General features: G+C 35.2%; 1 protein-coding gene across 1 annotated transcript in view; it reads right to left on the reverse strand.

Moving 5' to 3' along the window:
• Asator (tau-tubulin kinase asator) overlaps nt 1-24,746 on the reverse strand; it is a 348,933-nt gene that overhangs the window by 135,291 nt on the left and 188,896 nt on the right. The window contains exon 3 of the mRNA XM_081728236.1: nt 20,988-21,135. Within this exon, the coding sequence (XP_081584362.1) occupies nt 20,988-21,135 (148 nt within the window). The remainder of the gene's footprint in view (nt 1-20,987; nt 21,136-24,746) is intronic.

The following is a 24,746-nucleotide window of genomic DNA, read 5'->3' on the forward strand; positions in this document are numbered from 1 at the left end:
TGTCTCCCCGTTTCAGATTAATAGAAGTGGGCATAGACTTTTCAATTACGCTTATGTTGGCATTTTGACACCCCATTTTGGACAGGCTTATTATCAAGAGTCGAGATTTGTTTCGTCGATACTTGTTTCATATTCTTTCAGTTAATATCAGCTTTCAAACGATATTCAACTCGAACCCATTTCCCATTTCAACATTTTGAGTTGGACCCCGTCTGGGACCATGCGAGGGAACCTGGAACATCTTTTTTTTTTTTTACTTTGAATCATTATACTATTAAAATAATAGCATATCCGTGTTTTTGTTTTTACACCTATCCCTCCGTTTCAGATTCATACGAGTGGCCACAGATTTTGCAATGAAGATTGTGTTGATATTTTGACCCACCGCTATTTTGCACAGGCTTATCGTAGAGGGTCGTGACTTGATTTATCTTCTTTCATTTAACAACAACTTCCATATGATATACAAATTGACATCCGTTTCCATTTAAAAATTTTGAGTTGGACCCCGTCTGGGACCCTGTGGGGGACCCTGGGACAATTTGTTTTACTTTAATAAGTTGTACTTTTGAAATGATAAAAGACATGTTTTTCTGCTTTCATATCTGTCTCATCGTTTCAGATTTTTCGGGGTTGCAACGGACTTTATAAACACGCTTAAAGATTTTAATAAAAATAAGTAAAGTGCTGGCCCCCAAACGGAGTGCATGAGACCTCCCCAATTTTGGTAACCGATTTTGATCTCACCTTGACCCAAGCTTTCAGGAAATATATACATCACCCCCACTTTATGGGTTCAGGTTCAAGTACATCCCGTGTAAGTGAAAAAAAATAAGACATAAAAAACGTCGAAAAAGGAAAAAAAGGACAAATAAAATCCACCATTTTCTGGCTTACAATGACCCAAAATGAACATATATATTATGTTAAGCCTTGTCTTCGGGAACTCGTAAAAAAGAAGATATTTCCACAACTTCCGGGCCCTAATTATGATACTAGCAAGATGACAGTACATACTATGATTAATAGATATAGTCCAAAATTATGATTACTACCAGCGGCGCAAATCTGTCTTCCACATTGGGGGAACGGGTAAGACCGTTACCATATTTATTTATTTATTTATTTATTTTCTTTTTTTTTCTTTTTTTTTTTTTTTATAGCGATGTTCAAAATATTTATGAAGTTGAGAAACAATCCTGTGGAGGATCAGGGAGCAGAGTTGTATTCAACATTGGGAGACGGGCAGATTTGAGGCTTATTCTGGAGGGACATCAATTTCATCTTATTTTCTTTTGTAGCAATCGGACACATATCATTACATTTTTCCCCAAAAAACGTATTTCAAATCGGATTAATGGAGGGACAGTCCCCCCAGTTCCAAGATTGGGTCATGTCCCCCTCAGCCCCCCGGGACTTGCGTCAATGATTACTACTAAAATTTTTAGGACCGTATGCAGAATCATTTTGACATGTGATTAGAGCCATACTTAAGAATTCGACTAACATAAGGTTCCTGTAGTAGTCAGGCCTTTAGTATGACGTTAATCATACGTCAAAACGACTCTGCATAAAGCGGTTATAGTCCAAAACTATGATTACCACTAAAACGTGTTTTTACCTATAGTACCGTACTCTCCAAAGGTAAGATAAATATCAACTGATAGACTCCATCGAGCTGAACAAAATGACGTGCCTACGGATAAATTCTGGTGCGTGGTTCTCGAAAATTGGAGAAAAACTAATGTTTATGGCTTTAAAAAGAATGCCATTCGTTGCCAACAATATTTGATAGTTCTTATTCTAGTCGTACAGTTTGTAACCCTTCCCGTTGATCTAGTGGCTAGCGTGTATGTCTTTGAGCACGTGGTCTCGGGTTTGATTCCCGGTGGGAGGGCAGAAAAAAATTAATTTCACAATCATTCACTTTCATGAATCATCCATCTCCTTTAGCCTAAAGAGCATAGTCGTGGAGCATAAAACAAAAAAAAAAGTCATTTCATTTTTTCGTAGTTTATTTATGTATTGTATATATGCAAAAATACATACTGTTAAGTTAGGTTGTACTAATGTTGTTAGTCTTTACCAGTAGCACACATGCTACTTGTTACAAATAGCAAAGATTTAATATGTTTTTAAAATATGTTATTTTTTCATTCATTCAACTATTTATTTAATTCCCTTAACAATTTGAGATTAAACGTCATATATAGTTTGCGTGAAAAACATATCTATCTATAAGAAGATACGAGGAAAGTGACGTCATTTTCCATTCAACGTAACAAACATCTCCCGCCAAGTTCCCGATGAAAAAAGAATAGCGGAAACGCACATGTGCACGCAAATTATGTCACTGAAGTGTGTTGAATCACTCTAATCGCTCAGCCAATGGGCTTCTGAAAAAGAGTTAGGATAAATCCTCAGTATCCAGCCGACGCCTCTTACCCTACTTTGGTGCCCTCCCTCTAGCCCAGAAGACCAGAATTGAACCGCGATTTCGGAATCGGAACCTCGACCCAAGTATTGATCCAAATAGCCCCGTGATACCCCGACAGACCAGATAGTAGTATATACGAGCAATGACGAAAGCAACCGAGAAGCCATCGGCAGCACTGCGGCTGAAGACGATACGTTGCTAAGCAACACGAAAGAACGCTACTAATAGGTTCACCTACGCCCAAACATTCTTTGTGAATCTGGGAGAACAGTGGACATCCCCATTACGAACATCGCTTGCAATCCTGGCACCCAAGAGATAACAGCGGATTTAATGAGGTTTAAAAACAAAGGAGGCGTGTCCCTTGTTAAAAGCCTTAACTTAGTTGAACACCCACTCTTTCCACTCCATTAAATATAGTTATCGATGAACTAGTTGTGGAAACTTCAACGATTAAACGAAACTTAAAGGTATCTACCAAGAACAGGACATTTTTCACAATTGACACAACTTATCCATATACTCTGATCCATTGGCAATTAGTTTAAGCTATCGTCTCGCTTGTTTCACGAAAGCATCAATCTAAAGACGAAAGCATTCGAGAGTCAACGGAAAACGATAGTTACACCTACACTTTTGCACATTTTTCAGAAACAACTAAGAAAGAGATAAGAAAAGCATGATTTTGGTCATCACGCGAGTACTTACTAAATGTGGTCTAAAGTTCTCGGTACCATCTTAGTAATTATCCGAAAATATATCCTTCATTTGATGTATATTTTGCGCAACTTTAATAATCCAAGTATTTGTTTTGAGATCTCTTGGATCTGGAAGGCATTCTACGTATTGTGCTTACATGATTTATCAGCCCAGGTCCTGTGCAAATTTTTGAGAAGAAACTGGATTATATACATACTACATTTTAATATATATAGTATATTAAGGTGTCAGAAATATGTTAAATGTTAAATATAGATTTCGTTTACGCTTAACGATAGAGAGTAACCTATTCTTGGGACGCTGAATCGATTGAAAAAAACCGCCATCTCAATATGTCTTACCGTTTCTGCTCTGATGCCTGTCGACAGATGGACGGAAGGGACAAAGCATTCTAAGTATAATACACATCCGTACACCACATCCGTTTGGATGTCTATAAACTAATGTTTACCCTCTTGGTGAAGTGGAATGACAATAATCCGGAAGCCACTACAATTTTTAGACATCCTTGTTTCCAGGTGTGAATTAGCCCGTCATTTTCAACATCTTTAGATGAGTACCTACGTAGACGAAGACGAGCTAACTGTATCTTGGCTAGTAATGGCATTGGAGATCAGTCCTAAATTCTGCAGGGATAAAACTTTGGAAAACGCTACTATCTTACTTTCCAAGGCTAATAGTTAGTTTCGATGACATTAGTGTACGCACTACCCATATCCCACTTTAAAAAGAATGTGAATAACTTAAAAACAGACAAATACCAAATATTTACAAAGTGAGGTAGAAAGTAACTGCAAAATGCCATTAAATAAATTAATAATCGTTTCCAGATCTAGTCTTATAGGTCAGAAATACGAGTGCACAGTTTATGACATATTTGTCGGACTCCGAAATTTAAGCACTATATGAGAAGTATTGAAAACAATTATTAGCGAATTTAATAACGTTTTGCAGTACTATCTGGCTTACTTTCTCAATGATGGTATTCATTATTTTTAAGTTATTCATTAAAATACAAAAGAAGAGAGTGGACGTAGCGAGGACCCTTAAAAATACCGTATTGGCAAATGTGAACCAGATGACGCTCAGATTTCTGACAATTTATTTGCTAATCATGTATTGCTTGAAGAATCCCAATTTTGTCGTTCACAACAACAGTGATTAAATACTGAGGACGCGGTGTCTCATTGGTCCATCTCTTGTATCTGGTGCGTGGATGTCCCTAGTTCGATCCCAATTCTCGCCAAGTGGGATTTGTAGTGGACAAACATTGTGTATGTGAGTTTTTCATTTTTAATTCCTTCTACTTTCTTCACTCTACCATTTCATTATCATCATCACCATCTTCCTTAGTCTCAGAGCATAATCGTGGGGCCTAAAATAAAAATTAAATACAGGTGACTTTATTCAAAATATGTCAGGAAAGAAGCTTTACTTGAAAAAAAGAAAGAAAGATCTACTGAAATGCACATTGTCGGGCAGTAGTTACGTTGATGAAAAAGTACTTTAGTTAATGGCCAAGAGGCAATAATTGCTTTTTAAATAGAACATACCCAACCCTACTGTATATGCAACGCATGCATTTGCACGGAGTAGCATCATCTGGGGGGGGGGGGAGCAGTAAAAATTGGCATAAAATACACAAAAGTAGTGATGAGCGCAAGGGTCTTGGTCTTGCAGATTTTGCAAGAGTCTTGCATACAAGACCAAGACTCTTGCGCAGGAGTCTTGCACAAGTACCGGCACCACTTGATTTTTTTTTTTTTTTTTTTATAAAATGTAAAAAAGGAGAAAAATCATTACATCTTTTACTTGAATTTCTGGCTTCAGTAAAAATGCCGCTGGAGTAAATGTGTTCCTAGTAGTTTATGCAATCCGTGTGAGTCGATCTGCCCCTGTAGTATATAGCTACAGTATGTAGTTTTCTGAATTTGTTCGCGTTTTCTATAGATATTGCTCGTTTCCAAGCCACACAACTGTCATCTTGCGCCATGCGAACTTTTTTGGTAGATAAACACCGTGAGCGTGGATTTTTACAGAGTTTTTCCGTTTCCTCCTACTTTCTTCATTCTACCATTTCAGTCATTTCTCATCACCGTCTCCCTTAGCCTTGGTGCATATTCGTAGGACGTTAAACTAGATACTTCATTTCATTTCAAAGCATATTAATGGTGTTCTTTCAAAACTAAAGCGAAATGTAGTATTGAACATCGGTAATTCCGTACACCACAGGTGCCGACTACATAGGTATGGCCTTGGCTCCGAGACTTAAGTATCCATTGGAAATTTTTAATGTGTGCTCATAAAATTAATATCGAAATAACATTTTCATGACAAAACAAAATCCCAACGAAGTGGGTAACTGATGCTAGTAATTCATATTAACAAGTGAGACTGATTTTATACAGTTATTTTAAATAACTTTGAGTTCGATGCTCTTATTTTGTATTTCTAATATAGGTAAAAAGTATTTATAAATTGAATTTACACAAAAGACATAGACAGTTTAGTAGTTTCCAGTTTTCACTCAAATTATTCTAAAATATTAAAAGGTTTGATTATAATAATTATTATTTTCATTTTTCTCTCTCTTTTTTCGTCAATGTTGCTAAACATATCATCGTCATCATCATCATCCTAGCTATTTTGCCATTATTTCCAGGTTACTTGCTGCAATTGAGAAGCTTCGATATACGATGATCCTCAGCTAGTCTCTTCGTCTTGATGTAGCAATTTTCTGTTTTAATGCCTTCCTTCAACTACAGTCTCATTCGCTCCCTCCCTCTCTTTCCTTCCACCATACTCTCTAGCACGTCCCTCATAATATAGTTCCTCCTCAGCCAATATCCCAAACAGTTCCTCTTCTTCCTCTTCACAATATCTAAAATTCTTTTTTCCCCTACTGCTAATATTTCTAACACCTTCTCATTCGTTTTTCGTTCAACACAGCTAATTCTTTCCTTTTTTTTTCTCCATGCCCGCCTGCAATTTTTTTTTCATCGCTTTTGCGTAATGTTCATGTTTCTGTCCCATAGAGTGCATATAGGAATTAGTAAAACAAAATCTCAATATTTAATTGGAAGTTTGTTTAATGCCAGGATTAGCTAATCGTGGTTTAAAAAAAATCTGACGCCTTTAGAGTGTAAAAATAATTTTGTAATTCATGGTATTTCAATAGTCTGTACCGTCTTGATTTTCTTTCATGCGTCTAAGGGCTAGCCTCCCCAGTTTGGGAACCAGTGGAGTGTTGGATCTGTTGAAAAATATAAACAGATAACGAAATGTTGTGACTTATAAGCAGTGAGGCGTGGGCACCAATTAAAACAAAAATAAAGATCATCACCTATGTTGTACACTATCATCATACTTACACGAAGGTAAACTATATTACATTTACAAACATACATTGTATTTTCGTTACTATTGGCGCAATGTAGAATTTATTATCCGTTATATCCGGAGTTAAATTTACTTATGAAAAGTATCAGATTTCTTAAAAGCAAGACTTGCAAGGCACTTGCAAGCACGACCAAGACATTGGTCTTGGTCTTGCATTTGTTCATCACTACACAAAAGTGAAATATATGAAAAATATATTATTTAAAAAATATATTCCTTAGATACTATTGCACGAGGCAAGAAATTTCCTGGTGCCGGCCCTATGCAAACCGTTGCAAAGAATTGATTTTGTACTCCGTTAGATCTGTTTTCTGTAAAAGACAATATGGCCAAAGTGTTGTTAAGGCTATAGTGTTCTTGGGTTTGAGATACCCAAGTTTTACCAAATAAGTGTAACGATTTAGAGACAGGATTTGAGTATTTTATGGTTCGTTGTTGTGTTTGTTAAACTATTAGAATACTTCTAAGTGTAAGAGTTATTGATATAATCACAATATGCACGAGAGCACGCATAATCATAATAAAATTACATATCACTGGTTATCGAGAAGGCGTAAACTTCAAAATCTCTATCAATTTTAAGTGAATGAAAGATATATATATATATATGAAAAACAAAAATGGCAACTTGTTCAGAACGTATGGCAAAAATCTGCTTCGAATGAGCTTACTGAAACCAAACCAACAGAAATGTCATAGTGTGGTATTATTATTATTATTAACTTACTACAGTTTAAAATGAACATATGTTAGGAGAAACAATTGAACAATTATTTTATTTATTTATATATATTTACAAAAATTAAACTGTTTTAACTTTATGACAAGGGTCTTGATTTTGTAATTATTATATATATCTTCATAATATCTTTAGTTATAACATTTTATTCAAAAAACCGATATTTTATGTGGAAATGTGACAATAGGTAACCAGGATCTTTTACATAGCGGATACGAAATTTTAAGCAAGGCTGACTCATTCTTTAAACGATAGTTAAATGAAGCTTTAATTTCCATAGTTATGTAAATAGTATTTTACGATATTGACTGTATCTATTTTAATCTTGTTTTATAATCAGCTTAAATCTTGTAATGTGGATATATTAACTTTCTGACAAGGGTTTTAACCTACTAATATTCATTCTATGTAACAAATTTTCTGGTCAGTTTTAAATGATTGTATAATGGTCTTAACATAGTGCTATATTTTTGCTAATGAGCTGTTCACAGTACTGAAAATAAAATATAATAATAATAATAATAATAATAATAATAATAATAATAATAATAATAATAATAATAATAATAATAATAATAATAATATTATTATTATTATTAATAATATTATTATTAATATTAATATTAATATTATTATTATTATTATTATTATTATTATTATTATTATTATTATTATTATACATATATATTTGAGACATACTAACGGAATACTAAGAATTTCGAAGAGCAGACATCATTTTTGTTTATTAGTTTTGTTTTCATATAGTGTTCCAAAACTATATTCTGTCTTTCCACATGTGCTGCAGCGCTTATGAAAGTACACTACACTTACAGAATAAAATAAATGAAATTCATTAAATATTTATAAAAGTTCGTAACAGAACAAGTTCCAAAAATATTAAAAAGAAAATAAGGGGTCGCCATGGAAGAACTTCATTAATTTCCATAATAGCGCTTAACGGGAAAAAAATATTCAAAAATTAGGCATGTACCAATCAATGGATATCATTCAGCTGAACGAAATTATATGGAGTACAAATTCTCATGTACAATTTTCGAGTTGAGAGAAATGTTTGTTTTTAGAACTTCAAAGTCGATATTATACATACGGATAACCACGCCACTTGTTAACATGAAACGAGTTGAGTTGAGATGATTTTAGTTTAGCGTCCCTTTCAGCAGCGAGGCTATATGAGACGTGGACCTACTGATTAACGTGGAATCCGAACCACATTGTTAACATGAAACGAGTACTGAAGTATACACTAATCGAGTTTTTCGTTGTGACATTACCAAAACGACAATAGCATGATTAACGAGATTTAGTTTTTTTTTTTTTTTTTTTTTAAAAAAAACTGATTAACTCGTATTGTCCAAAGATAAGACACATATGGATAGGTAGCCCACATCGAGCTGAACAAAATGGCATGCTTGAGAATAAATGCCCATGCATAGTTTTCGAGAAAATCAAGAAAAACAAACTTTTATGGCGTTAGAAAGTATGTAGTTCGTTGCCAATCTGATACAGTCGATAGTTTTTTGTTCTGTTGGAGTAGATTTATTATTGTACTTTATATGAAAAATATGCCCTCTTAAGTACTAGATTCTATATTTTCTTGTTTGATTTTTATCAGCAACGCATTTTTGTTAGTCTAACGTCCCACGATTATGCCCCGAGGATAAGAAATAGAGTTATGATGAGATGGCTGATAATGGTGGAAGTGGAAGAAGCGGGAGAATCCCGAGAAATCTCACGCACACGATGTTTGTTCACTACAAAGCCCACTTGGCAGGAACTGGGATTAACCCAGGGAATCCACATGCCAGCGGTGAATACTCTACCATTGTGCCACTGCTGTACCAGTGACACATACAACCCCAAAATGATGCACTTCTAAGAACAAGCAATGGTAAATCACAGAAAAGACAAAAGAAGTAATGCTTTTTCAAGCTTAAGCACTTACATTAGAAATGCGTGAAGACTTACATGAAGTGCTTTTTTACTTTACAATTTTTAAAATTAATCTTTACTTTCACAAACGAAAAGGTTGTCATAATGATGCGAAAGAAACTAAATAATCCTTTACAATAATTCTAAAGAAAGGAAACCTCAATATTCGTGTCGTTTACTCTATTGACGCTTTTCATTCGTGATCCTTACTTACAATGAACTTATGGTCACAAAGAATACAACTGGCACAAATGAAATCAATTTCTTCACGATATCTAAACTTAGGAACATGAAATGAAAGTTCTTCACACGTTTCTGAAATTATTTTTTTTATAACAAAAATCAAGTTTCTTTTCATGAACTTCCACAGGACGATAACTGAAAAATCGTGGAAACCCAGAAAGTATAATATCTAAGAGATATCAAAACAAATATTTGAACCAAGATACATGTCGAATGAATATGTTTGTTTTCAACATATTACCAACGTTCCGATAATTTAATTATTACACACAGATAAATACTATCCTTAAATGAGCAGATTCTAATAAACTTTGAAAACTAGGATTTTCAGGCATTGCAGTGTATTTGAGATTCAAATGTCTCAAGTTATACTCAACAGGTTAGGAAATCCGATGACTCAAATTTACAATGATACCTTCAGCCAATCTAATCTAAATTAATCTAATCTAGATTATTATTGCGCACATTTTAAGATCGAACTTGATATTTTTCACATAAACTTCTGACCTACCTAAATATCCTTTCCCTAAACACGAGGGCGGCGTGAAAAGTTACCGGCCTCACGCAGAGATGGCACTCCAATCAGCAAAATGGTATTGTTCTTGCCTGGGGACGCTTTTCAGTTGTTCGTATAACAAGTGTCAACTTGTTCTCTCAAGTAGTTTGTGTACATTGTTACAAATAGACGTCTTGTTTGTTCTTTGTGAAAATGGATAAACTTGAATATCGTGCGGTAATCAAATTTTTCGTTTTGGATGGATTAACCCCTACGGAAATTCATCCGAAGTTGACAAAAGTTTACGGAGACTCTGCTCCTTCCATGTCAACCGTTAAAAAGTGGGCACCTGAATTTAAACGTGGTCGCACATCCCTCGAAGATGACCCACGTGAAGGAAGGCCAAAAACCACAACCACACCGGAAACAATCGAAAAAGTGCATGATATCGTGTTGGTCGACAGGCGAGTGAAGATAAGTGAGATAGCTGAGAGTGTGGGGATATCGGAGGAACGGGTGCGAAACATCTTGCACAAAGAACTAGGGATGCGAAAGCTCTGCGCAAGATGGGTGCCGCATTTGCTGACTGCCGACCAAAAGCAAATGCGAAAATTATTTTCGCAACAATCTTTGGACCGATTCCAAAGGGATCCGACCGATTTTGTGCGGCGATTTGTGTCAATGGATGAGACATGGGTTCACCACTACACGCCAGAAATGAAACAGCAGTCCAAGCAGTGGGTGGAAGCCGGTGGTACAGCGCCGAAGAAAGCGAAGACGATCGTATCGGCCGGAAAGATCATGACCAGTGTGTTTTAGGATGCGAAAGGGATTCTGTCAATTGATTACCTTGCAAAAGAAGAACAATTATTACAGGCGAATATTACTCCAACTTTCTTGACCAGCTGGATGCAAAAATTCGCAAAAAGCTTGAAGAAGACGGCGAAAATTATCTTTCACCAGGAACGCACCTGTGCACAAGGGTGCGTTGGCGATGGGAAAACTGCGGGATTTGAGGTACGATTTGCTTGGCCATCTCCCATATTCTCCTGATTGGCACCATCGAACTTCTATCTGTTCCCAAACTTGAAGAAATTTCCTTCTGGGAAGCGCTTCACATCGAATGAAGAAGTTGAGAGGGTCGTGGATGACTATTTTCACAACCTTCCAGACTCTCACTTCCGAAAAGGAATACTGATGTTGGAGAAACGCTGGAGCAAGTATATTGAAGTTAAGGAAGATTATGTCGAAAAATAAAATCATTTTTGAACTGAAATTTGCAGTTTTTCATTGTCAGGCCGAGAACTTTTCACATAACTACAGCGCTGAGTCATGACCTTTGGCCATCTTTACCAAAAAAAAATACCAATGAATATAGGTTTTTTTTCACTTTACTAAAAAGTTGCTATAATTGAGTTGCAATTTACGAAAATTTAGCAGTACAACACTTGTTCTGAAAACAAAAGCAGTTACAAAACAGAAAAATGTTACTTTCCTCCATTTGATTTGTCTAGAAATTTGAAAACAGGAGGAACTGTGTGAAGAAAAAATTATAATCATAAATAAATAAAAGTTATACATTAATTACTTATGATGCACATCGGTTTACATACTCAAATCACCTTCTTTACTTGAATATATTAGAACTGAGCTAAGATTAAACAATAAAAGACCCTCAGATCGGAAGCAAGTGACACAATACGATCTCACCATCTTTGTTTTTTGTTTTTTTTTTTTTTTAGCTGATATGAAGAGTTTTTTAAATATATATTTTGCTTATTTCTTAAACCTTTTTTCTCTGAAATGAAGTGGTATTTTAATGGTTTTATCTTACTGATTTCTTTTTCAAATCTATTTAACTCTCCCTTACTTTGTGAAAATTTAATTATTTTTTTTATATATTATTTTAATATTTTAAAATCAATTTTAAGTAATATTACACTTATACAAAATGCCAACGCGTATTATGTTAAACAAAAAAAGGAATGTTTAACTAGGTTTGAAGACGACATCAATAAAATAACATTATTAAAATTCCAGTAAATCTAATTTCAAAGAAAACGAGAAAAATAATTTCCTACATAAATCACTGGGTTTGAAAAATAATATCGCGTAGGTACTTAACACCGTTAATGACGTATTCTGAGAAGAGAGAATGTATATTGCTGTAGCATCATAATAATAGTAATTAAATTACAATAAGAAAATCCTAAAACTTTAAAACGGAGGAATACCATTCAACAACGAGAAACGTTTTATCTACAATATTCATTACTTCGTTATAGTTTGTAATTAAATGTTCATCATTGTTCAGATGCAAGTATATATGGATCTACTGTTGAAAATAAAGCTGACGTTCCACCAAAAATGAAAAGAGAATCCGGCGTATACGAAAGGGAAGTAATTAAAACTGAAACGAGGCTAAGCATCCACTACTTTGTTACCCACAAAAACATATACACTTTTTGTTGTCTTTTCGTCTTTATGTTCCTCAATATTCCAGACGGTTCTCCCTCCTAGCGTAACTGGCATTCTGCCATATTTTTGACTCATGCAGAATGAATCGCATCCCGAATAGCATGTGAAACTTCATGATATACATTTGGTTTGATACTTTGTATTTTCAGGTTTATAGGTACGTATTAGAATATGAACTATGTTCTATCACATCATGAACGGTTGAAATTATTGGTGCATGATCATTACGAACCACGTACGTAATCAATGCATAACGCGAGGGTCTTTTCCAGGACGTTCGGCTAAAAGTATGAGCATTTTGCGTGATTTCTGTTCTTAGTCTCGGCATTGAAAGAATAATAGGAATTCTAAATATAAAACTAAAAATATAGTATCAAGCCAAATTCCTTTGTTCATTTCATTTGCAGTCGCTATTGGAGACAAGACACCAATTAATTTTATTTTAAAATACCAAAAGCTAATTTATTTTAAAATAATCTTCACGCTTATTTTATTCATCTTGCCTCCCTACACTTACTGAACTAGCTGCATTACGCAATAGAGAATTGAAGAATATAACAGAAACACAAGTATATCTTGCTATAGACATGGAAATAAAAAAGTTTTTTAAATGACAACCCTTACAAATTGGAATCGAATTCGGATTAGCAAACATCTTGTAGCAAGTTCTATTTCGCCACAGAATTACTGTCGTATTATCAATATAAGATACCAACGGAAAACGATTTCAATTATGGAGCATTCAAGTGGATCTATATATGCACATCACGTACCCAGTCTGCATACAATTCAAATACCCTTCTCTAGATGATTCGCTAGTGCTATCTCATGCAAACTCAATTTCATCCGCTTCACTCCACGCGTACGTTATTAGTAAACATTAATACGAATATCGCCGTCGTCTACTGCTTCGAAGATATCGACGAACGTGATCAATTCCACATGCATCTTTCCTTTCGATTCTGCAAATTTCAATCCAATGTTCCTAACATGATACAGGAGGAAAAGTTTAAAAGTGAAATCGATGTTACGAAACTGTTTGAAACATGCTGAAGAAGGAAGAAGGAACATATCTGCTACATTGAGGTTAACATTTAATTTAACCGTAACGAGATTATTATTTCGCTTACATTTAGATATTATATACATCATTTTGGGGTATATTAGAAGATGAAAACCATCTTCACGCGATGAAAGTGACAAGAACTCTGGTAAACTCATCAAATTTACGAACTTACTGTTCAGTCCAGTATATACACAAGAAGAGAAAAGTAAATACAATTGCAACCAGCTGGTAAGGTACACAATTTTCTTTAATCTTTTTACTTGTTAACAATACAAATCCCGGTTAAATGGGAGAAGAATAACGAGTTTGATGTTCTGTAAACGTGTAAAGTTACTACATAAAAAGGTCAACGCGTAATTGAACAATAATCAAAAACTTGTTTAGTAAGCATTTATATTTTATAAGTATCAATTGTAGCAATTAATTCCAGGCCAAACAATAATACACTTTGAAATTAATAATTTATGTATTAATATATTGTTTAGCCATTAAAGCATCACGTAAGAATAAGGCGAATGTGACAACGCCTTATGTGACAATTCGAATGTTATCTTGAGTTTGACTTTGACCTTTCAGTTACATGGGTTTGAAGTTCTTTTGTTGCTGCTTCTTTTCAACATGAGCCAGAACACAATTTTTCTAACGAGATTGAAATTAATATATATATATATATATATATATATATATATATATATATATATTTTATGAATTATTTGTTTAATACAAGTAGAACAGAAAAATCTAAAAGCATGCAGCTGACTAGTCTTTTTCGGATAGACATTACAGTTGATATCATTATAGTACAAAAAGGGCTGCAATGGTTTAGTGGTAGAGCGTTCATCTCTGGCGCGTGGGGTCTGTGGTTCAATCCCAGCCCATGCCAAGTGAACTTTGTGGTGAACAAACCCCGTGTATATTTTCCTCACATTCGCTTCATTCCACTGTTATCATCCATCTCATCATAACCGTCTCCTTAGCCTCGGTGCATAAACGTGGGATGTTAAACTAAAAAAAAAAAAAAAAACTATAGTACAAAATACACTTGTGACGTTCTTTTTCTTATGGAACAATTTTTCATTTTCTTCATACATACAAGTTAAGTATAGGTTTCTATGCACTGCAATGTTAGCTCAGGAATGTTCAAATTTATATTACGAGAGATAATATAATTGCAGCGGAAGCTTCTTCAACATCGTTGATAATGACTGAGGCTACCCGTTGAAACTGTACGGTTATTTGTAAAATATAAACGATTACTAAGCATGTTTTCTATTATATTATGTAAAGTTTTTGTCTATTGATAGGAACTTTTTGGAGGACAAAATAAAATAAAAATAAAGGGAATAACAGCAACAACCCCCCCCCCAAAAAAAAAACATAACTACAAATAAAACACTAGCGAAACATTCTCCTATGCAATCTCTAGGGTGACTAGTGTCGTTACTGTTCAAGGCCATTCCGATATCCACGAAAATGTCTTGTCTCCGTTCTTAATTGTGTCGGAATAACACAATATATAACAAATTTCCAGCACATTGCAGACTTCTACGTTAATTTTCTAGGATCGTATGCACATTTAGTAAAATGTTTAAATAATTTGCCGTGGGAAAAGTAGAGAAACATTACACTGGGGAAATAATAAAAGAGTACAGGAATATGAAATACTGAATGTGAAATATTGGTAATTACTTACACCTGCAGTGAACGGCCAGTCTTTCGTTGTGGATGTGCAAAAATAGATGTTGACTCACAGGGATGTGAAAGCTAAGGGAAAACCTTCTCGTTGATTCTTATCATGTGAATGTATGGATGATTTTTTACCATGTGTTTCTCACTTATTTTCGAAGACTTCCTCACATCCTGGATCAGTATTAGACACCCACTTGCTTTTTTTTTCTTTATTTAAAATACTTCAAAATTTAAATAATTTTATTGTGTAATTTTTTATACCGGTACCTATGAAATAAGTATTACTTGGTAAAATGTCAAAAGTTTCCGACAGTCTGTTTATAAATATCAAACCTAAAATACCATCTGCAATAGACTGTTTGTTTAGTTGTATTGGAATTTTGCGTCTTTTTCAGCATCAAGGCTATATGAGACGTAGATTTACAGTTTAACGTAGAATCCGAACCACATGAACTTCATCGGGAATTGAATCCGGGTCTCCCGAGTCAAGGATGAGTACGTTACCCAAAGAGCCACGAGGGAGCTTTAATTTCGATAGAGTTCTTAATATGTTTATAGAAAAGGAAATATTCACTGGGGTAGTGCCCGCTCTTCGCACACGAAGAGTAAGGTTTAATAAATAGAACACTTGAATATTGTAGAAATTCTCCCCCTGCTCTTTTTAGAAGCGCTATTTTCGAAAACGCTGACACATCTATTCGCTCTTTTTAATGAGTAGTTTATATACCGAATTTCATACCACCAACTTAACCAGATCCTCACTATGGACATTTTATAAACATCAAATCAGTAATTTTAATATTGTAGAATTAACTCGATTGCTTCTTTTAGGAGCACAATTTTCGAAAATGTTGAAACACGTTGTCAGTTATTTTTATGATATTATGAGTTTATATACCGAATTTCACCCCTTCAACTTAAGCTAAACCTCATACTCGACATTTTCCCAATGAAGAATCAGAAATATGAATATTATACAAAGTTCCCCCTTTCCCATTACGAGTGAAATTTTTGATGGTATCTGAGAACCTCAAAAGTCAATATCTGAAGTACTGAAGTTTAGGACAAATGTTCAAGTAAACTTTGATGTAAAGCAATCAAAACAAACAGATTACTAGGCATCGGATTTTTAGGTTCTAAGAAAGTATGTTTTAGGTGCCTAAAATAGGCGCCAAAACTATTAAATTAGGCATTAAAAATGGAAAAATAGGTTCTTAAAAGAAAGATACTCATTTTTGAATGGAATGATGCATTAAGATCTGAATACAAACTTTAAGATACAGAAATGCACGCACACACGTTATATTACCTTACGTTTTAACCTGCTCAATATTGAAATATTGATGAAAAAAAGAATTCTCAATAAAACTATATGTTTGTAGATAATCTTCAGTACAAAACTCACCTTCACATTTCTGCACACCACATAAGCCGTAATTGGCCTCACAGTAAATAATAAGCACTTTTCCCATGTTTTCTATGGTGAAACAGTGGCGTTTGTTCTTGTTGGCGAGGATGAGTTTGTACGCAGAGAATGAACGTTCAACATCAACTGACGTGATGGGGGTAAACTTCAAACTTGGGTACATGTTCGATTGATATTTCGCATTTGTATTCATTTTGTTTCCCAGCCAAAATATCTGCTGCTGCACACAAACTCTTGAGTCCTAATTCTTTTCCAATACACTTTCAACTTTTACCTTCACTTTCTCTCCAGCTCCACGACTTTTTGCTTTACTTCTTGAATAAGTTCAATATTCTTCGAAAGTGGTATTTCCAAAGCCTCTAATTTTGCAATAACCCGAAGAAGAAATGTGTAGTGCAAGCGGATATATGCCATATCATTAGGGATAGAAGAATCATTCATCAACTATTTGGAAGCACTAACGCTATAAGCATCTTCCACCAAATTTTCTAGTGGTTTTCTCGCGTTTAACCTTTGTTTACGCAAAATAGGCAAAAAATAGGATCTAACGTTCAAATAGGCATTTTAGGCAAAATAAAAGTTTGTGCTAGTGCTTTAATTTGTCACAAAACCTTTTTCATTCTGAGCTAAGGGGAAAAAAATAGGTTTCTACCTAAAGATCCGATCTCTACAGATTACGAATATAGATCTTACAGTAAGGAAAATTGACTAAAGCTATTCAAACATGTGTGCAACAGTCTTTTAATTTAAATTTAAATATTTTTTCTAGCCTCGTCTAATCCTCATTGGAACATAATATAACAGCTAAAACATAATACCCTGTACAACCCTCTAGAGGAAATAGGGTTTACGAAAAAAAAAAATAGTCACAGAAATGGGCCACTTCACGACCATCCGCAATAGCCATTCTTTCCCTTCCCAGTTTGTAGAACGTTGTTTTCAGGGAATTATTCTCTCTCACTGCGCCCAGTCTCTCTGATGGATTTATTACCACAACCCAAGTGGGACTGGGTGATGCTGCAGCACTGAATTGGATACCAGCCAAAGTTAATTATTTCTTCGTTTGTCCAACAATTATAAAATATGAGCAAACTACATATGCAATAATAAAACCGTCTATATTGTCCAACATCAGAAATATTTTTTTTAAATTTAACTTCATATTTATTTATGGTGCAAGTAGTGGATGATAATAATAATAATAATAATAATAATAATAATAATAATAATAATAATAATAATAATAATAATAATAATAATAATAATAATAATAATAATAATAATAATAATAATAATAATACTTTCATTATGAAAAAATGAATTGCTTTTCCATAGTATTTACTAAAAATTGTTTTTACTCCCATCCACATGAATTCTCAAACACATCTAAGAGACGACATTGTATTACATTTGAAAGAGAAAGTATTTAAGACTATGAATCTATGTTCATGGAAGGACACACATATTTATTTATGAGTATTTTAAAAGAAAAAAATATTTAAAGCTATTCCATTCTTGCATGGTTTACATTAGGGATAGCCAATTCCGGAATTTTTACTTTCTGGAATCCACAAAGTGAAATCGGAAAATTCCGCATTTCGGAAAAAATCCAAATTTTATCTGGATTCCGGAAAGTGAAATTTCCGATTCCAGAAAATTTTGTCCATCCCTAGTTTACATACTCAACTCTTGGAGTTGAACGAAATTCCACGTTCAACTCCGCAAACGTGATACACTTCCATCGTGAATGAAATTCCACGTTCAAGTCCGCAAATGTGACACTTCCATCGTGCATTGTAAGGAAATTCGAAACTTCACTTCATAGTACGTAGCTACTTCAAGTCCCAAAAGCCAGAAACGAAAGTAATAGGTGTTGTTATGCTCTTTACACATTTTTCCGCCTCTCAACTTTGTCCCTGTTTGACCACTTTTGTAAATTACAATACAATGCGATAATAAAACATGATGCTGTTTCAAAAGACAGATAAGACGGATACCATATATTTATTTTGTATGAGAATAAAATGTACATCCAGCAAGATGTTACGTTCCGAATGATAATTGTTGTTTATTATTAAATTACATTAATTAGGAGTAATAAATTAAGCGCATATTGACTTAGGGATGAGGAAGCAGTGCAATTTTCAAATGAAATCGTCCAAAGCCAAACATTTTTCCTCATATACTTTTTTCCGATATCCATTTATTGATGACTCTTCTTATAGGCCTATATTGTTTGGCGTTTTATTTTTTCTTTCTTAAAATTATAATGTATTAAAGTAGCGATGGCGGTGATATATGAAGTCTGATAATTAAGTTTTCCAACTCGTTCTATTACATGTGCTATAGAACTCTATACTGGTGTAATTACCTACAAAGTACTCACTTCCCTTGAGGTGGTACTCTCCAGCGTCTGCTCCATCCTTGGGAGCATTTTTGGAACACTATTTCTGCGATGACATTCAGAGCTGCCGTCGTATTAACATCAATGTCATCAAAACGCCTTCCTTGAACATTGTTTTGGTCCTTGGGTAAAGAAAAAAGTCATTGGGGGCGATATCAAGTGAGTATGGTGGATGGTCTACCATAATTTATTTTCTGGTAAAGAAAAAAATTTCCGCATGAACGCTGCCGTGTGAGCAGGTGCATTTTCATGATAGAAAAGCCATGAGTTTCTCGTCAAAAGTTCTGGTCGTTTGCATCTCATCTTCTAACACAATATTTGCAACACTCCCAAAGTACACTTCATTGATTGTTTGACTTCGTGGTGCAAACTCATGGTAAATGATAACACGTATATCAAAAAAATATCGTTTTGATTTGTAATTTTGATTGCCGGAAATTTTTCGGTTGGGTCAAATATCCAATTGGACATTTTGTTGCCTTGTTTCAGGATCATATGCGAAGACCCAGCTTTCATCATCTGTGATTATTCGGACCAAAACTTTGTTTTGCCTCTCCAACAGGTCTGTGCACACTTCGATCCTCCTTTGGTTTTGTTTATTTGTGAGGTTTTAGTCCATTTTGGCACACACTCAGCTAAAATTTTCGGCACAGTTTCTCTATCAATGTTCAATTGGTCTGCTATGAATCACAGAGTCAGTGATTTGCAAGCACAATTTACAAACTTGGGCAATGTTTTCGTCTGTTCGACTCGTTATAGGCCGTCCATTCTCGTCATCAGTCACTTGTTCCTTCCTTTCAGAAAATTGTTAACTATTTGTAGACCATTACTTTTTTCATTGGTATTCTCGCCGTACACCTGCTCTAACATTTCTGTATTTCATTCTCTTCTTTCCCAGCTTCACCGAAAATTTCACATTTGTTCGTTGCTCAAACTCCAGCTGACATTTTCATGACAGCACACAAACGCAAGTGCAAATAATAATGCACGCCACTCAGCACGAAACCCGTCATGCATCAATGCAAGTACTGCTCTAAGATAAATAGCAGGCTTTTGGAAAAATACAAAACAGCTTGTATAGTGCTGCCGTCAGCCACAGTGGCAAGTTCGCGAACTTAATTGTCACACTTCGTAATTTTTTAAAGTATGTGTCGCATATTGAGCAATTTCAGGAAGAAAACAATTATAAAATAAAAGTTTTAAATATCTTGATGCCTTTTCAATAGATATCTGATTTGGTTTTGCACCTGAAAAAAGTTTAGCAGCCACTGTATCCTGCCCGAAAGAAACCTTAAATTGTAATCTGACCAACCGAGAATTAACATTCGCTGAGGCTAAAGAAGACCTTACAGATACAAATTCAACATAACAGAATGACTTATAAAGTCACTACAGCCAATAGCGCCACCTCATTATACAGAAATCGTAGACCACCGACTAAATGACGCAGAAGAGAGCTAGTGGAATGAGTACCACCATCACTTGACATCACTCTCATGAATTTTCACCTTAAGAATAATTTTGAAATTTGAAGTTATGCTGTAAAAACTCCGGGGACTGAATCATCCAAGAGAAAGAAGCCACTGCACCGTATCAACATGTTGAAAAGAATTCAAGGAAACAGATGGAACGCTGAAGGAAGTGTATTGGCAACGGTAGAAAGTGAACACATGGAGCATATCTTGCATTTAAATATAGTGGTGTTTATCAATTCTGTCAGATACCAAACTTTATAGACATCCTATTCGAATAAAGATGCACATTGTTATTGAACTAGGCGCATTTAGCGAATATATGAAAAAAACGTGTATTTAGAACAGTAAACTAAAATCTTTATATTTTGGTTGCATTTAAATTATCCTTATCAGAGCCACTAGCAACACGCTTCTTTTGAATGTTATGGGAAATAAGTTTAAAGAAATGTACTATTTTCCTCTTACCTTGGAGTTTCTTGAGGACCGCTACTTCCATTTTAAGCACCTGCTTTGGTTGACGCGCAGATTCGACTTTCAGTGCCACTTGTTCTTTAGTAACGAGATCAAGGCCCTCGTAAATCTCCCCAAAACCACCACCACCTATCTTGCGCACCTGGAACAAAATAATAACCTTCGTAAACAACAGACTAGATGCATTTTGCAGTAGCTAATTAGCAGAAAACATCTCGAGTAAATTCTGCTTAATTTGAACATATTTTATATATTTATTTTCTACTACTGCCTCACACTGCTCTATATTTAAAGGTTGACACAAATATAGTAGTTTAATCCAGTTTTAAGACAAGGAAACATATTGTTTATTCGCTTTAACAAGAAAAGAGTGCTTTTTCACACAGCTTGTTTTCTACTTTCTACAACATTTCAGACCATGTTAACGTAGCAAGTAATCTGAATAATTGAAGAAGCATGCACCCGAGGAAAGTACGAAGTTGAATCTTTTGCTGTGTTGCTGACGTGTAGACATCACACTAGAAACGAAAGGAAAAAAAAAATCACAAATTCAGCTCTCCAGTGTTACATTTAGTATTGTTCAAAATATTATTAGTATTATTATTTCTGTATAAACATAATATACTTAAATACTGGTTTCATCCACACAAGTATGAATATATAAGTTTTGTAATCTATTTTCAATTTTTTGTATTTTTCGTTTTTCTTTTTTTTTTAAGTTTAACGTCCCATAATTATGCACCGACGTTAACGGAGACAGTACTAATGATGAAAATATAAGAAATGGTATGATGAATAACGTGGGAGGGAACAGATGATGTCTATCCACCACAAAGATCACTTGAGAAGAGCTGGGATCGAACCAAAAAACCCATGCGACAGGAGTGAGTGCTGTACCACGGACCTATCACAGCTCCTTTACTATTTTGTATACTTAATTAAATTATATCAAAAGTAACACTAAAGTAAATAACACATATTTTTATATCGCATATTTTTTAGTTTTTTCTAAAATATAAATAAAAAATATTAAACTTTACAATTCTCTTTAACAATTATATATATATTCCAGTCATTTAAACTAATCGAAAAAGAAATTGCGGTTCAAAATGTCATCAAGGACAAAAAATTTCTTCAAATTAATTTTGATTTAAATGACAAGTTCTCTGAATATATAATATACTTAGTTTAGCATTCCACGGTCACGTAAAGAAAATGGATGGTGAAGGCAAGTGAATTAATTGTGGAAAAACTGGCGAATCAGAGATAGTGAGAACTTCCCCAAAAACTTGAGAAATTATCTTGTCTACTCACATAATGTAGAATCGAACTAGGAATTTTAATGTGGCAGAGGCGATCGCTATAGCTCTACGCCATTGTATCCAATTTCCCACTTTGTTTAGCAAAGAGAAAACATCTACAATTTGTTCGTTTCAAAGCTTTTAAAAATTTCGAACCTTTTACCCTACTTTATCTGCCGCTTTATAATCAAAATTTTCTAGATTCAGAACAACTGTAAGAGCCGAGAGTTCACTGTGTAAAGACAACTGATGGTGTAATGTTGACGCACCTTGGTAGGCATGCCAAATCCAAGGGTATATGTAAAGCGCCTGTAAATATGCCCAAGTGAGCAAGACAAGACTAAAGAAATATGTAAGACGATATTTACTCCAAAAGGCGCAGCACGATTCGAAGAATAGCAATAAAAAGAACAGTGTAATTGTCAAGGTATTTAAAGAAAATATTTCTCACACCAGGACAATAATAAACTTTATTGCCTATAAATAAAATCAAATATGTAAGATATTATGACCATTAAATTTAGTAGTGGAATATATTAAACGAGAAAATATGAAAGAAAACTGCACAAATATTTATTTGACATGTGCAAGTGACTATCTGGATAATGTAGTCATCGCCTTACTCTAGTGTACATGTAAGTGTAATACCTTAAATCTCAATTCTGAACCAATTCGTTCACTTCAAATACTCAAAACCACAAGAGAAAGGATCCGCATATCTTTCTCCTTCTCTATTGGCTTAATAATCTCGCCTAGCCCTACTAGGCCAATGAGTTGGAACCTATTTTTAAGCAGTACACCTACACATACACTGGAGGAAGCAACGATCTCAAACGCCACAGTCACTTGTGTAATCAATGGAAGACAATAAGACTTAGCCTTCACAGTCACTTGATGCTAATCCAATGGAAAGTATTAATATTTGGTCATTCACTACGAAGCTGCTTCAAGAATGAGGTATATTCATAGTTGCAGAACTGAAGCAACATCCTTACTGTAAATCAAGAACATATCAGTCTGTGAGTAACGCTACTACACAAACCTCAAAACATTCAAGAGTTACAGGTTGCATAAACATCTTGGAGGAAATATTTATATAAATGTAAATGCAAGGCGCCTCAATCTTTCAATCATGCTAATTCACAACAGTTCAATCAGGCTAATGGTTGTCGTTAGCTGCACTGCCCTTTACCTGATGGCAAGAAAAATTAAATGAAATCTTTGAGTTTAACGTCCCACGATATGCCTGCTAGGATCAAGGAGACGATGATTAAAGAAAGTGAATGATGATGAAAGAATTGGTGGAATATGAAAGTGGGAGGAAACGGTAGTACCCGAGCACACCCACGGGCACCACATACTAGGCTGGGGATCGAACCAGCGACTACACAACCAGAGGTACGCGCTCTACCACCGAGTCACCGTGCCCCCTCCCTGATGGCGAGATTTGTCGCTCGCCTGCAGTAATTTGCAGACGAGCCGAAGACTTGGGGAAACAAGTCTTTGTATAAAGGTTACCAAGAAAAGTTCTATCGCTTTTTCACCCACCATCTTCGAGCAACGATGTCACCTAAAACGTATTTGGAGATCAAAAGTAGTCCCCATCAGCATTGACGATCTTCTGCCGACGTTCTGGAAGGTCATGGATTCCATCGCGGTAGAACTTGGTGGGCCGTGAAACGAATAAGGTAGCCAAGTGCATTCTGCACTTCTACTAGGGATTTGAACTGGCGTCCTCTAAGGTAATTGTCCAAGGAATGGAACAGGTGATAATCGGACGATGCAATGTCGGGGAGTATGGTGGATGCAATAGTGTTTTCCATGCAAGGAGTAGAATGGTGTCCCGGCTCATCCTAGCCACGTGGGGTTTAGTGTTGTCCTGAAACAGGAGGACCCCTTTGCGATTCAGAAGTGCTGAAACCAAAGCTTCGAGTTTTTCTTGAACACGACTCAACTGCTGACAATATACAGTTGAACTGATGCTCTGACCAATGGTAGCAGTTCCCGATGCACGATGCCGCGAGCAGTCTACTAAACACACAGGAGGACCTTCTTCTGACACAGTGCTGGTTTCAGCTGTTTTGGAACGGTTCATCGGATGCTAACCAATGATGACGGTGCAGTGGAACTTCGTACAGGACCCACTTCTCATCACATGTCAACACCCTGTCCTGAAATGGCTCCTTCCTCGGACGAGACATCAAAGAAATACAAGTGTCAGCTCGCGTTGCCTTCTGGCCCGGAGTCAAATCATGTGGGACCCATCGACCCAATTTGTAGTGCTTCCCAAGTTAATGGAGGTGCTGCCGAATGGTTTCTCTACTCACACTGAATTGTAGTCCCAGTTCCTCACATGTCTGGCCACTGTTCGCCTCAACTACTGCCTGAAGATCTTCATTTTGTACATATGTTTTTCGGTACGTGATGCGTCTTCGAGTGTTTCGTCATCGTC

The sequence above is a fragment of the Thermobia domestica genome, chromosome 10 (assembly GCF_964235325.1).
Source record: "Thermobia domestica chromosome 10, izTheDome1.hap1.1, whole genome shotgun sequence".
Lineage (NCBI taxonomy): Eukaryota > Metazoa > Arthropoda > Insecta > Zygentoma > Lepismatidae > Thermobia > Thermobia domestica.